Consider the following 13540-nt stretch of genomic DNA (forward strand, 5'->3'; position numbering starts at 1 on the left):
TCCTCCAGTCAGAGGTGGTTACATCTGGGACTTTGAACACACGTTCTCAACCAACATCTTGATTTTTTAACATCCCTACCTCCAGCTGGTGTGCACAAATTCTCATCACTCCCAACTGCTGGCCATGCCATCTGGAGCTGGCTTTGATGGAGGCCAATAGAGTTCTAGAAAGCCAGAAGTAGCTCATCTTCATGAGAAGTGTCTTTACTAATGTCAGCTGGGAGAAATGTTCAGATTGGTGAATGACAACCTTTCCTACTCATTTGATAAACAGCTCATGAATAATTGTTCAGGTTGGTCATTCTTTCAACGGTAATTCATAGAGTCATCTGGGCCTGAAATGAAAATCTAAAGCATAGCAGAACTGAATAACATGACTTCCATGTAGAATGCAACTGGCCCCAAACCAGATGCAAATCATCATCAAATTTAGTACTTCAATTATTGCAGTCAATACACAACTTTCTTGAGTTGTTATTTTATTATTCTTGAGACTTCATTTTGTCTGTTTTTATCCTTACTGTGGGTAATTGAGATCTCTCTATCTCTGTCTGTCTGTCTGTCTGTCTGTCTATCATGTAAGCTAACAAGAATGGACTTGATTGCAGCAAGGTATAAATGCAATCAATCAATCAATTAATCAATGAGCGTATACAAAAATTATGGTAAAATTAATAGGAATCTAAAACCAAAGGATCCAAACAATGTAAAACTAGGAGAAAGTTTACTGAAGTTGAGTACAACAAAGAGGAAGTGCCGATCAATGAACATGTCTTTGGGAATAAACTGTCAGTAGTGACATTCATCCTTAATTTCATGTTTAGATGAATGTCACCCTTAATGTTCCACTGAAAACACTCAGTGTTGCCCAAGAATAAATTATTCTATCCTGAACATGGATAACAAATAAAGTATTATGAAACTTATTATTATTATTATGAAACATTATTATTAATACACTTTTACCCCCTTTCTCTGAGACCTTAAAGCAGCAGTCTTCTCTAATTTTTATTCCCACAACAATGGGGAAGAGGGGGGAGAGAGCATAATGTGTGTGTGTCATGTGTAAGAAATAAATGAGGCTTTGATCTCATGCTTGTGGCCCCATCTCTACTTTTTTGACTCCCCCTGGACAGTCCTGACATTAACCCTTTAAGTATTATACTTTACCAGCTCTCCTGAAGTTTGCACCAACATGCTAGTCAACATGTGATTATTAATTAATCTCATTAGGCTAATCCCTCCCCTTTTGGGATTACCAACATTATGTAAAGCATAGAAAAAATATAACAAATAGCAAGCAAAGGAAATGAAATACTGTACGTGAAGTAAGAAAAAGAAATTACAACAACCTGGGTGTTTTTCAAGACTCCAAATTGGTAGGATGCAGTAGAAAGTATGTTGGCTTACAAGGAAGACTCTAGGCTAGAGATCCTAGTTTGCACTGAGTAGTATGAACATGCTTGATGTAAAATGGAGTTTTAGAGGGACAGATAGCCATGGAGACAATCTATCTATGTGGTCGCTAGGAGTCAGAAACAACTTGATGGCACACAATCAATCAATGAAATCTGGCAAATGGGCCAGAATTGACAGCACTGTCTTCACAGTTAGCAGAGAATCTGCCTGCGATATGAGCATAATTGAGGCTGATAAGCTTGTCTAGGCTTTCTTTTCTTCGTTGATTACTTAATTAATTCATTCATAGATGCGTAAGGCCACCCAACTCAAACGATGGGACTCTGGGTGGCACACAACAGAAACAAACAACAGCAAAGAAAAACAACCCTACAGTGCTAAAGAGAACAACCCACTATATACAATATAAATGGGATAATTCAACCACCAAAAGGGGACTCCCCTCAACTGAATCCGAACACCTGGAATAAAAATGAGGTCCTGACCACTTTTCTAAAGGCAAGCAGAGTTGGGGCCTGTCATATCTTCGGCTAAAGAGTGTGATGTGAATGTGTTGCTCAATATTGTATTTTAATTAATGCTTATGATTAAATGCTAATTATTACAGCCCCTGATTATAACAGAGAGTCACATGTACGTGAGACAAGGACCTTGGAGCCATCTCTGGACACACTTTAGAAAATTGCTTCCCTCCCCGCTGCCTCATTCTTGAAGTATTTCTGAAGGTGAGCAAAATGCCTCTTATCGCACCAGGGAGCCTACTGCTTCCCTAGACAACCCAGAACTGCAGCTTTGTTTCCCTAAAGACCCCTCCACAAATACCCTCCCCTGTAAATTCTGTGAATTAGCCACTTGGCTCAGTTATCAACTTCAGCCCAGAAGCTTCCTAGTTGAAGGAAAGAGGCCAAGCATTAACGTCCTTGCAAGCTTTCGTTAAGAAAGCGTTGGTGTAAGTCAGTCCTTTATCAAAGGCTTCTCAGTAAGCCTGACAGCCTTGGAATGAAAGGGCAAGTTGTCTTGTGGATAAGCAACTGGCTAAGGCAGCGTTTCTCAACCTTGGCAACTCTAAGATGTGTGGCCTTCAACTCCCAGAATTCCCCAGCCAGAGTTGAAGGCCACACATCTTAGAGTTGCCAAGGTTGAGAAACACTGGGCAAAAGAATAGAAAACAAAGAGTAGGAGTAAATGGATATTTCTCACAATGGGGGGATTTATAAAAATAATAAAGGCAGGAGAATGAATGAATGAATGAATGAATGAATGAATGAATGAATGAATGAATGAATGAAGTGAGTGAGTGAGTAGTGGGGTTCCCCCGGGTTCTGTCCTAGGACTAGTACTTTTCAACATATTCATGAATTATCTGGAACTGGGCATGACTAATGGAATAGACAAATTTGCTGATGACACTAAATTGTTCAGAGTGGTAAAAACAATAAGGGACTATAAAGAGGTTCAAAGGGAACTCGGCATATTAGGGAATGGGGGTCAAAACGGCAGATGCCATTCAACGTGAGCAGGTGTAAAGAGATGCATACTGGAGCCAAGATCCTAACTACTCATACAAACTACTGTAATGGGATCAGAGCTAGCAGTGACTGATGAGGAAAGAGACCTATGGTTCAATGAAGGTGTCTACACAGCATGCGTCCACTGTAAAAAAAATAATAAAAAATCCAACAGCATGGTAGGGATAAGAAATGTTATTGAAAATAGAGATGCCCATATCATAATGACCTTATATAAATCTACAGTGCAACTGCATCTGGTATATTGTGTGTGCAGTTTGGGTTGCAGCACCTCAAAAAGGATTTAGCAGAGCTGGGGAAGGTTCAGAAGAGGAAATAGGATGATCAAGGGGCTGGACCAGCTTCTCTGTGAGGCAAGATTGCCATATGTGGGGCTTTTTAAAAAGGAGGTGACATGATCGAAGTGTACAAAATTATGCATGGTGTGCTTAAAGTGGACAAGGAGGAGCTATTTTCCCCTTCCCAAAATACTAGAAGCAGAGGTCACCCAATGAAATTAAATCTTAGAAGAATCAGGCAGACAAAAGGATTTTTTTTTAAGCACAATGCATAATTTGGCTTTGGAATTCTCCACCATGAGAGGTGGTGCTGGCTACCAGCTTGGCTGCCTTCAAACAAGTGGTGGACCAATTCATGTAGGTCATGGGAATCAATGGTTATTAGCCTTGATGGCCCTGCCTCTGAAGGCCATCTGCTGGGAGACTAGTGGGCATCCTTGTGCAGTGGGTTGGCCACTGTGAATCCAGACAGCTGGACTAGGTGGCCAGGGGTCTGATCCAGCAGCACACTGCTTATATCATGTTCTTATCAGGAATCTTTACCAGTCTATTTCAAAGCACATAAAATCCTAGTTAGTGGATCTCAACCTACCTTCTGACCAAGTGCTGGCCAAATGTTCTAAATATTTGAAAAATAGAAGCAACTTAGTTTATTCCTGACTATTTAAACAGAGATTTTTAGCTCTCACTGTTTCAAAACCTTACTGTTTGGACCCACAGAAGTGGGGTAGGCAGATAGGCCCTTAGAACTTGGCGTGAATGGATCTGATGACCATTTCAACCATCATGGCAAAACGTTCTTGTTTAGCCTGAACACCACTTTCCTTTGGCATCTACTGCAGTGTCAACATTATAAGATTCACTTCCTGTGAGCTGGTGACAGTGATGTGCACAACAAGTATGTCTTTCAGTATTCTGCTCCTTCCTTTGGATCTCTAAAAGTTCAGTATTTTTAAATCTTTAAATGCACACCAACTGGAGTCACATAACATGCTAAGCTAAGCCTGAAACCTAAGTTAATAAAGAACAGTAGTAGTTGGGTTTACATGCAGCCAAATAAACTGGATTGTGTATAACCTAAGACTCTGGCTGGGTTCACACGCTAGCTTATAAAATACAATTGCTGTCTTCATGAAGCATTCTTCACCCAAACATAATGGCTTTTTTCACACAAGAAGGTAAAACAACCTCTTTGTTTTCTAAGAGTATCTGCAGGGAAGAAGTCAAACCATGTAATACACAAGTCACAACACACCCAAAAAAGGAGCTTTGATTTCATGGTTGTGACCTCCATCTTGACTTTTTTTACCCAGGAATTATATTTTGTAACCTGGGGTTTTGCATGTTCTGTAAATCCTGCCATCCTGATTTTTTTACCCCAACCCCATCCTTTTCCTTTCTCTTTTCTTCCTTCCCCTGAAATTTTCCAAGGTTATGGTGCTCAGGTCCGATGACCAATCACTGATTTTCAGCAGGGGAATATTTTCGCTCAGAAGACCAACACCACTAAAATACATAGGCTCCATACATCTATTTTTCTTTTTATGAAAAGACCAAAAATCCTTTGAAGGAAGCCCAGATCTGGGTGCAAAAAAGTGGCCCGTCCCTGATGTAAAGAGGTGGCACTGGGGTGGACTGAATGCTAGGCCAAAAACATATGAAAAAATCCATAGGTGTGTTGGGATAATGCAGAATTCTCAGCCATCCACAGGAACGGAAAAATATGAAAATCAAATAAATTAATTCGGTGGGGAAAGCAGGATGTTTAAGGGAACTGGGAACCCACCTTAGAAAGCCAGTGCAGTGCAGGAGTGAACGTGTTGGATTGGGACTAGAAAGATTCAGGTTCAGCTCCACTTTTAATCACCCACTTTGGGCCAATCACTGCCTCTCTGCTTTGCCTACCTCTCAGGGATGTTATTGTGAGAAGAAAACAGGAACACATAGCTCCGTACTAGAGAAATGGATGGATAAAAATCTAACAAACAAGCAAACAAAAAGAGGGAACAAACTAATATTTTAAAATTGAGTTTCCCCTGGAACTGTACCCACTGAGGGCATTTATTTATTTTTCACATTAACTGGTTCAGCTTGAGGAACACAGGGAAATTCTGCACTAATTCCATATCCACAAATGAAAGGAATAAAGGCAAAAATGTAAAGCAGTGTTTCTCAACCTTGGCTGCTTTAAACCGTGTGGACTTCAACTCCCAGAATTCCCCAGCCAGCATGGCTGGCTGGGGAATTCTGGGAGTTGAAGTCCACACGGCTTAAAGCAGCCAAGGTTGAGAAACATTGATGTAAAGCATAGAATGGGGAGCAGTAGCCCCCTAGGACTTGGGGAGCCTCACTTACCATGAGCCTCAACCACTATAGAGAAACTCAGAGAGTTGCACTCTGCAAATGAGACACCATCTTGTCCTGAATTTGGGTTGGAATATTTTGCAGTGTGGGGTTTGTATTGATCAAGCATTGTGATCTATAGTGTTACATGCATATGTTAGTAACGCTGGAACTCTTCTTGAATTCTGAACCTGCATGCAGCTTTCCTTAGCAAGCCTGCATGCCTTTGCAGTATCCTTCTGACTTTTAAACCATGTTAATGTGGTAGTAAATCAACAGCCCTGTGCCAGGTGCTCTAAAGGAAGCAGCTGACAAGGCCCAGACTTGGTACTTCCTGTGAGAGAAATATGAACAAGGTCATCCCATCATGGCTATGATAAAGGATAGACGGATGTGGATGGTTGAGATGATTGGTGTCATTGATACAATAATGTGGGCACACAGACTCATTCTATGGTGGCCTCAAGGCACCATTGTCTCCACGTTATCTCCAGGGATGTCCTCTCCTTCCAACTAGTCATAAATTAATTAATTCTCTTCTGTTGGTTGTCATAAATTAATTGTTCATGACACCAATGTATCCTCCCACCCTGATGAGATCTTGTAGCATGCTCAGGGCTCTTGGCAGTCCAGTGATCACTGCATTCTTTGAGGCTCATTAAACAAATTCCGTTTCTCCAACTGCTTTGGTTCCTTAGAGATGGGTAGAATATTTCCACAACCTGTGGCATTTTCCATATGTGCTATAATGCGACTCCCATCACTCCCAGGCCCATGACTATACCTGCAGCCCATTAGCTTGGTATAAGCTGATCAGCTTTGATTAGCTTTTGTTTCACATAATCCATAATCAGGATCTGGCTTGTTTTCAAGCAAAGCAGAATTAAAGGCCTAAACTAATACAAAGCAAAACAAATGGGCGGTTTGATATTTCTTGGAAGTGCACAACCAGGGTTTTCATTTGTGCTTGCCCCAAATCAGGGTAGGCCCACCATCAGGGTGTGCATCTGTGCTTGTCCACAACCAGGGTGTGCATTGATGGTTGTTCCTTAGCAATATAGCTGCATGTTACTTCTGCACCAAGATGCCCTGTAGCTGTTGTAACGTGAACAGCTCCATCCTCCAATAATCCCCCTTTTAAAGGCGCCTTTAAAAATGGTTTAGCTGTTGACTTTCTGCTGGGGTGTCATGTCCAAAAGATGCCACAAGTCAACCTCTTCCAAAATATTTTTCAGAAAGGAGAAAAGGGGAAAAGAGTACAGTAGCAGCAGCATATCCTTGGCCCCTAAGCAAAGATGGACAGTCCCTTCTGTCTTCCAAAGATTATGGTCGCTTCCAAGAACAACCTTCTTATCAGGGAGTATCTTGGGTTGACACAAAAGGGCTGAGGAATGACAATCCTCAGCCCAGGGCAGTGACACCAAGTTCAGCATTAGGGCAGATGTGGGGGGTTCTCAGTTTCAAGAACCCAGCCCTGGATTCCTGCCAGGAAACACTGGACCCGACTTGAAGAGCTCTGCTTTCTGCAAACAGGGACTGGCTTTGCTAGACTGTGGGCTAAAAGGCTGGGCTAGGCTTGGGGAAACCCAGTTCCAGTCCAGCCTAAGCCACAGAAGCTGGCTGGATGCTTGGGGCCAGTGTCTCTCTCTCTCTCTCTCCCAGCCTAATCTACCTTACAGAATGGTTGTTCTAGGGTGACAGAGAGATCCCCATAAAAGCCCTCTAGACCTTCAAGGAAAAGTGGGATTTTATGCTTACAGAAGCCTATATTCTGGATGCTTCCTTTGATTTTCTATTGTGTGTCAGCCACCAAGAGCCTTTCGCTTGCAGTGGGACAGAGATGTGAAATGAAATCTGTAAAGGCAAATCTCCTACATAGGAGGCATTTCAGAAACCAGGTTGCTGGCTTGAAAAGCAACTGCCTGGATTTGCAGAAGGGGTGCAGTCAGAGAGTCTTCAGGGACTAGAAGTTCATGTTCCCCCAGGTGGCTGCTTGGAGGCACTTTGTGCTGCAGACGGCAGTGAAGAAGCCAGGATCTGTGTCCACCAGGGCAGTGGCCAATAGTTATTACTTTTGTTTTTCAAATCTATGATCCTTCACTGCAACAAAATGGGGCTGCATCAGGACCCCAAAGCAAACTCCCATTTGCTTCCATGACTTAAATTGAGTTAAAATGTGAAAATGCACATCCTCAACCAGCTTGTTTTCAATTAGGTTTGGCCAAACAGGGTGTGGTTGCCATCAGCAACGGGAAGCAGCTATAAAATAGTTGTAATGGGGGTCCTGGTGGAAGAGAAGCATTAATGTTGAGCTTCATTTTATACTTAAGGGGCTTGACTACCTGGCTGGGATATGGTTGTAGATGCTTCTTGAATTTATTAGAAAAATTACTATTCTTTCCTGCAAAATAGGGCTTATTCACTTGTCTGTAAAATGCTTGTAGTTGAAATAAATACACATGGCAGTCTCAAGGCCACCCAAAGGCTATTAAGAGTCCAGAATCAAACATTATCTAGCTGCCCCAGGTTGCACACAGCTTGATTAAGAAAGACCCAAGCATCACTGCATTTAAAATTACTTAAAGCTGAGCTGCTGGTTTTTGGAAATGGCAAAGAGAGGCAGTTTAGTTATAGTCTGCTGCACAGCCATCCAAGGTTCACAATCAAGAGCTGCCTCCTTCTATGTAAGGCCTTCCAGATGTGGGACTACAGTGCCTATAATCCTTAGCCCTAGGCCCAAGCATCTTGCAAGCATGAGCTTGGGCAGTGCGTCTTCCTATCTCCAGTCCCCAGGCATAGCTGGGAAATCAAAGGGACTGACTCTTTGTCTACCCTCCTGGTACTATGATAGCGCCTTACACATCTCATTTGCACCTAGCTTCTCATTTATTCACAAGGGTAAAATCAACTCTCCAGGGGCTTTACTTAAATACAGGTAGTCCTCGCTTAATGACCATTAGTGATGGTTCAGACTTACGACGGTGCTGAAAAAAACAACTTACAACTGGTCCTCACATGACTGTCACAGTGTCCCTGCAGTCACGTGATCACGATTTAGGCACTTGGCAACAGATTCGCATTTATGACTGTCGCAGTGTCCCGGGGTCATAAGATTGCCATTTTCGATCTTCCCAGCTGGCTTCCGGCAAGCAAAATCATTGGGGAACCGAGTGATTTACTTAACAACCACATGGTTCACTTAATGCCCGTGGTGATTCGCTTAATGGCCGCCCCACAAAAGGTCGAAAAATTGGGTCGGATTCGCTTTATGACTGCTTTGCTTAGCAACTGAAATTCCAGTCCCAATTAACAATCCCTCATTAAGCGATGACTACCTGTGTTCATCCAGAGTGATTTTATCCTTTTTTCCTAATCCCATTCTTATCTTTAAGTTGGAGCAGACGAGGAAAACGTAGGTGAATGTTTCCTACCTAGGCTTCTCTGGGCCAGGAAAATGTTTGGTCTTTTCACTCTGTCTGTGTCTGTACTGTACAAGATGCTACTGAACCGAACTGCGTGCATTCCCACTCAACCATAAACTAACCCCACAGGCTGGGTCTGCGTAACACAGAGCACCAACCAATCGTTCCATACACGGTGCATGAATCCAGCCACTCGGTGGGTGCCCTGGACCACAGTTAAAGGTCTCAGCAAAAGCAGCTCTGAGCTCGTGCAGGCTCAGACGCTGAGCTGAGTCTGGCCTGGTTTTCCGGGGATTGGAGGCTTCCCAGGAATAGCAAGGCTTAGGGCTAAATGGGCTGCTGTTTAATGTCCATAACGGAAGGAGGCAATGGCAAGGGACTCCCGTATTGTTGTGAGAAAGCAGCACGGGCGTTTCCATGGGGTTGTCAAAGGCTTGACCTTTGAAAGGGAGGGCAGAAGTGCTCAGAGAGATCTGGAGGGTGGAGAGGGAAGTTGGCAACCTCAGGAACCGGGGAACGGAATTAATTCATCAAGCAAAAGTCCCAAATGCTCTCATGCACGCCTCTGAAAAGGGACGGAGGAAAGGTTGATGTGGGGAAATGCTAATGTAGAGCAAGGGGTGGGGAGGAGGGAGAACTGGGTAGGCGAAGCCCTCTTGCAATTTTGCCCTGCAACATGCTTTGCTGACACCCCCTCTCGAGGGCTGCCTTTCCAGCACTGGCAGCTTTCACTGCTTCATGTTCCAAATCTCCAGGCTATACCATTAGCCTAGTTTCAAAACTGCCACAGCTCTCAATTCCCTGGAAACAGCAGTGTCAAAGCCTTCTAGGAAAGAAGACTGGGCGGTTCATCAGCTCGGAAAGCAGGCAAGCTAGGCTGGAACTGGGTGGCTTCCATCTCAACACAAAACTTACACAGGGTTGGTTTAGGGTGGTCAGGGGCTCCCAATCCATCCGTTAAATAAAAGGTTAAGCAGCAGCCACCATCCAAATGCAAAACGCCTCTGAGCACAGCAAGGAGATCAAATGCTTATTCTAAATACAGGTAGTCCTTGACCTACGATCATTCATTTAGTGACCATTTGAAGTTACAATGGCACTGAAAAAAGTGACTGGCAATGGGTCCTCGCACTTATGACTGTTGCCATGTCCCTGCAGTCACATGATCAAAATTCAGGCACTTGGCAACCAGCTCACGCTTGTGACAGTTCAGCATTCCGGGGTCATGTGATCACCATTTGCAACCTTCCCAGCCAGCTTCTGACAAGCGAAGTCAATGGGGAAAGCCAGATTCACTTAATGACTGTGATTTGCTCAACGGCTGAGTCAAAAAGGTCATAAAATTGGGTGACTCACTTAACAACCGCTCCATTTAGCAACAGAAGTTGTCCCAATTGTGGTGGTAAGTTGAGGACTACCTGTAGCTTAAAGATTCTACCCTTTAAGACACTTTGCAGCACTGCTGAACTATGGTTAAACCATGGGTGATTGAATAGGCAACACATTAAGCCACTGGTGTAGCAACTGCAGCGGCCAGATTGCCCTAACAAGCCACCTCCTATCTCTGCTGATCCTGAAAACATCCTCAAGCATTGACATAACAGAAGTTTGATAAAACTCTTCGGCAGTCTGGATATTTTCTGGAGCTGATGGGAGTTGAACCCCGAAACTTACAAAGGGTCCCAAAGTTGCGCTGACGTCTGCTTTAGAATATAAACACTGAACAAAAGCCCACTTTTCCTGCCATGTAATTGCTGAGCAAAACCGGAGAGTTGTTCCAAGCTACAAATGCCTTATTGCATGTCTACAATGTTTTTTCCCCGAGCTGATGAATCCCAGACATGTTGGACTCCAGCAGAGATAATCCCCAGCCAGCGAAGGATGGGGCAGATTGTTCTAGAAGATTGTGCCATGCAACAAATCCAGCATCTCCTCCTGTGAACGGACTTGCAAAAACCCACCCGTTGATTTCTCTCCCATGTATCTACATTAAACTTGTTTCAGTTTAATCCCCCCCCCACACACACACACATCCTTCATCACAGGAATGCCTGTTCTTTATTTTTATCTTTTAAGGTTTCCTTGGAAAAAGCAAGTTTGCTAAGCTTACTTTCCTAGGGAGATTAATTCAAAACGCGGTTTCTTCCACCATTTGATCAACCAAAATAAATTCTTAGGGGAGGGAAGCATAACTATGCTACCACTTATGACCAGCGGGGGCACCTGTGCATGAATTGATAACCTATAGGGGACATGTTTAGTAACTTCTCGCTAGTGACTTTCCATAAAAAATTCATCGTATGAAATTGATATTAATCAAAACTGGTAATAAACTCTTGAAGGACAGATATTTCTCTCCCTTCTCAAACTTCTTTCTGGCATGCCCTGGAAATACTGCCATGTAGGAAACCTGCTGTGCTGGATCAAGGTCCTTCCTTCGCTTGTGCTTCAGACAGGTGAGACTTCATTAACTTTTTGATGACCGCTGCATTATACTGATGTTATTCTTTGGATTAGTGTGGATTAATTGGAGCAGGGGCTGCGGATGGGAGAGGTTTCTTCCTTTTTTGAATCTCCATACACACCCCAAATCTGATCCAGAAGGTTGAGGGACCACGGAGCAGATTTGGCAGGAAGGGAAGTCTTGTGGGAGAAAGCTGCTTATCCCAACCTGCAACCTTAAAAATGGGACGGCTGTTTGAAAACTGGCCGTGCATTTTAAGCCAAGGTTAGCTATTTTGTATACACAGCATGGAAACCAGAATATGTTGTCCATAAACACGGCACTTCTCCCCCAGCAAAGCAAAATAAGACAAATGTGAAAGCCACATGGTGATCCGTTTTTAAAAATTCTTCAATAACATACTTGGAGATTCTTGTGGAAAGACACCATTTGGGTAAAACTTAGTCAACATTCCATAAATTCCACTAAAGCTGGCAATGCTGTCTCTGGAATGAGAATTTTATTACATAACTGCTTCTCAGGAAGTGGATTAAGTGTCTTAATCCAATTAAGTTATGCCAATGAAGCAAACTTTTGAAGTGGCTTATTAACTCAAGAGTTAAGGCAGAGAGGTTAAGATAGGCCTTCCAACCAAGGGACCAACCTGGCTAAAATTAATCTTGCTAAAGTATCATTGAAAGAAAAAGGCCCAGTTAATTAAAATTAATTCCCTTGGTTTCAGTGGAATGAAGCTATGATTAACTTTAGCTTGATCAAAATGACTGAATGGAGGCAGTGAGATGATGCATACTGGTCTGAACGCAAGTCCAGCAGCACGCTGTTGCTCTAAGGAACTGTGTGCAGAATCTGAATCCAGCTCCACTGACATTATCACCCACAAAAGCTCTTTTTCCCCCCAACAAATATTCTACAGGCAGCTATTAATTATGGGCCCCTCTACAATTACTGAAACAAACCACACTTAGAAAAATGAAAGCTGACTTTTATTGTTGTTTCCACAGCCAATCCTTTGACACAAACATGCATACGTAATTTGGCTACGCACACACCACTTTTTTTTTTTTTTTTGAAAAACATTAGTTATTAAACATACAACATACATCCTTACAAAAATGAGTCAAAATGCAAACTTAACTTTTTTTAAAACAAACAGTTTTTACTAGTTTCTTTTTAAAAAAAAAATCTTTGTGTTGGGTACCATTTGTACAAACACAGTTAATTTAAACAAATCTGCTTTTAAGTTTCCTCCTGGTTGCACATAAAAAAGCTGCAATAGAAAATGAAGTCACTGAGGAGTTCTTTCTTTTTTAAATAGCAGAAATAGGCAGTTTTGCCATGCACAAGAAGCAATATTAAATATTAGTTTTTCAAAAACAAAAAGAAAAAAAACCACGTTTAAAAATATTTAGTTCAAGTCACAGAACTTTCTCTCATACAGAGAAAGCCAAAATGCAATGCAGAATTAGCTGCCATATACAATGGCGATTCTGAAAAGTAAAAAAATTACCTTTCAGATATGATAAATTTCATTGATTTTGGCACAGAAAAGAAGTTATCAGCTTACCCAAGAACAAGAACGTGATTTTTTTTTAATGGAAGAGAAGACATGGGGGGAAAAAAGTCAAAAGCAAGACTGAACAAGATAGTAGTTGCAATCACTTAAAAAAAAAATCTGTGCATCTCAGTCATTGCAGAATACTGTTTACAGCAGGGGCATACTTTCCAGGTAACTGTTATTGCAACATAGATTTAATTTGCTTGGAGGTAGTATCATCATTCAAATGTTTTGTTGTGTACCTATTGAGGAAAGAAGTTTTAGAACATGTAAGTTGACGCTTTGCCCTTTCTTAAAAAAGAGTCTTGAATCGAGTACAAATTGTAATGCTGAGATGCCAGAGGGCCGCAGTTGTTAGGAATATCAAACAGTTCCTTCCTTTTAATGGGGAGGGCCCGGTGCACCTTGGTGCTCTGACCTTTTCTGTACATCTTGGGAAATTTTTCAGTGGTACTTAACTACAGTAAAACTACAATTTAGTGAATGGATGGGGGGGGGGTTAGTTAAATTGCAAGTTACATCATTCATAT

At 42.3% G+C, this 13540-nt stretch overlaps 1 protein-coding gene across 1 annotated transcript in view; it reads right to left on the reverse strand.

Annotated features, from left to right (window-relative positions):
- Positions 1–12416: 12416 nt before the first annotated feature.
- CYRIB (CYFIP related Rac1 interactor B) overlaps positions 12417–13540 on the reverse strand; it is a 75507-nt gene continuing 74383 nt past the window's right edge. Inside the window, exon 13 of the mRNA XM_063299690.1 lies at positions 12417–13248. Coding sequence (XP_063155760.1) covers positions 13189–13248 — 60 coding nt within the window. The 3' untranslated portion in view covers positions 12417–13188. The remainder of the gene's footprint in view (positions 13249–13540) is intronic.

This window comes from Candoia aspera, chromosome 3, assembly GCF_035149785.1.
Source record: "Candoia aspera isolate rCanAsp1 chromosome 3, rCanAsp1.hap2, whole genome shotgun sequence".
Taxonomy (NCBI): domain Eukaryota; kingdom Metazoa; phylum Chordata; class Lepidosauria; order Squamata; family Boidae; genus Candoia; species Candoia aspera.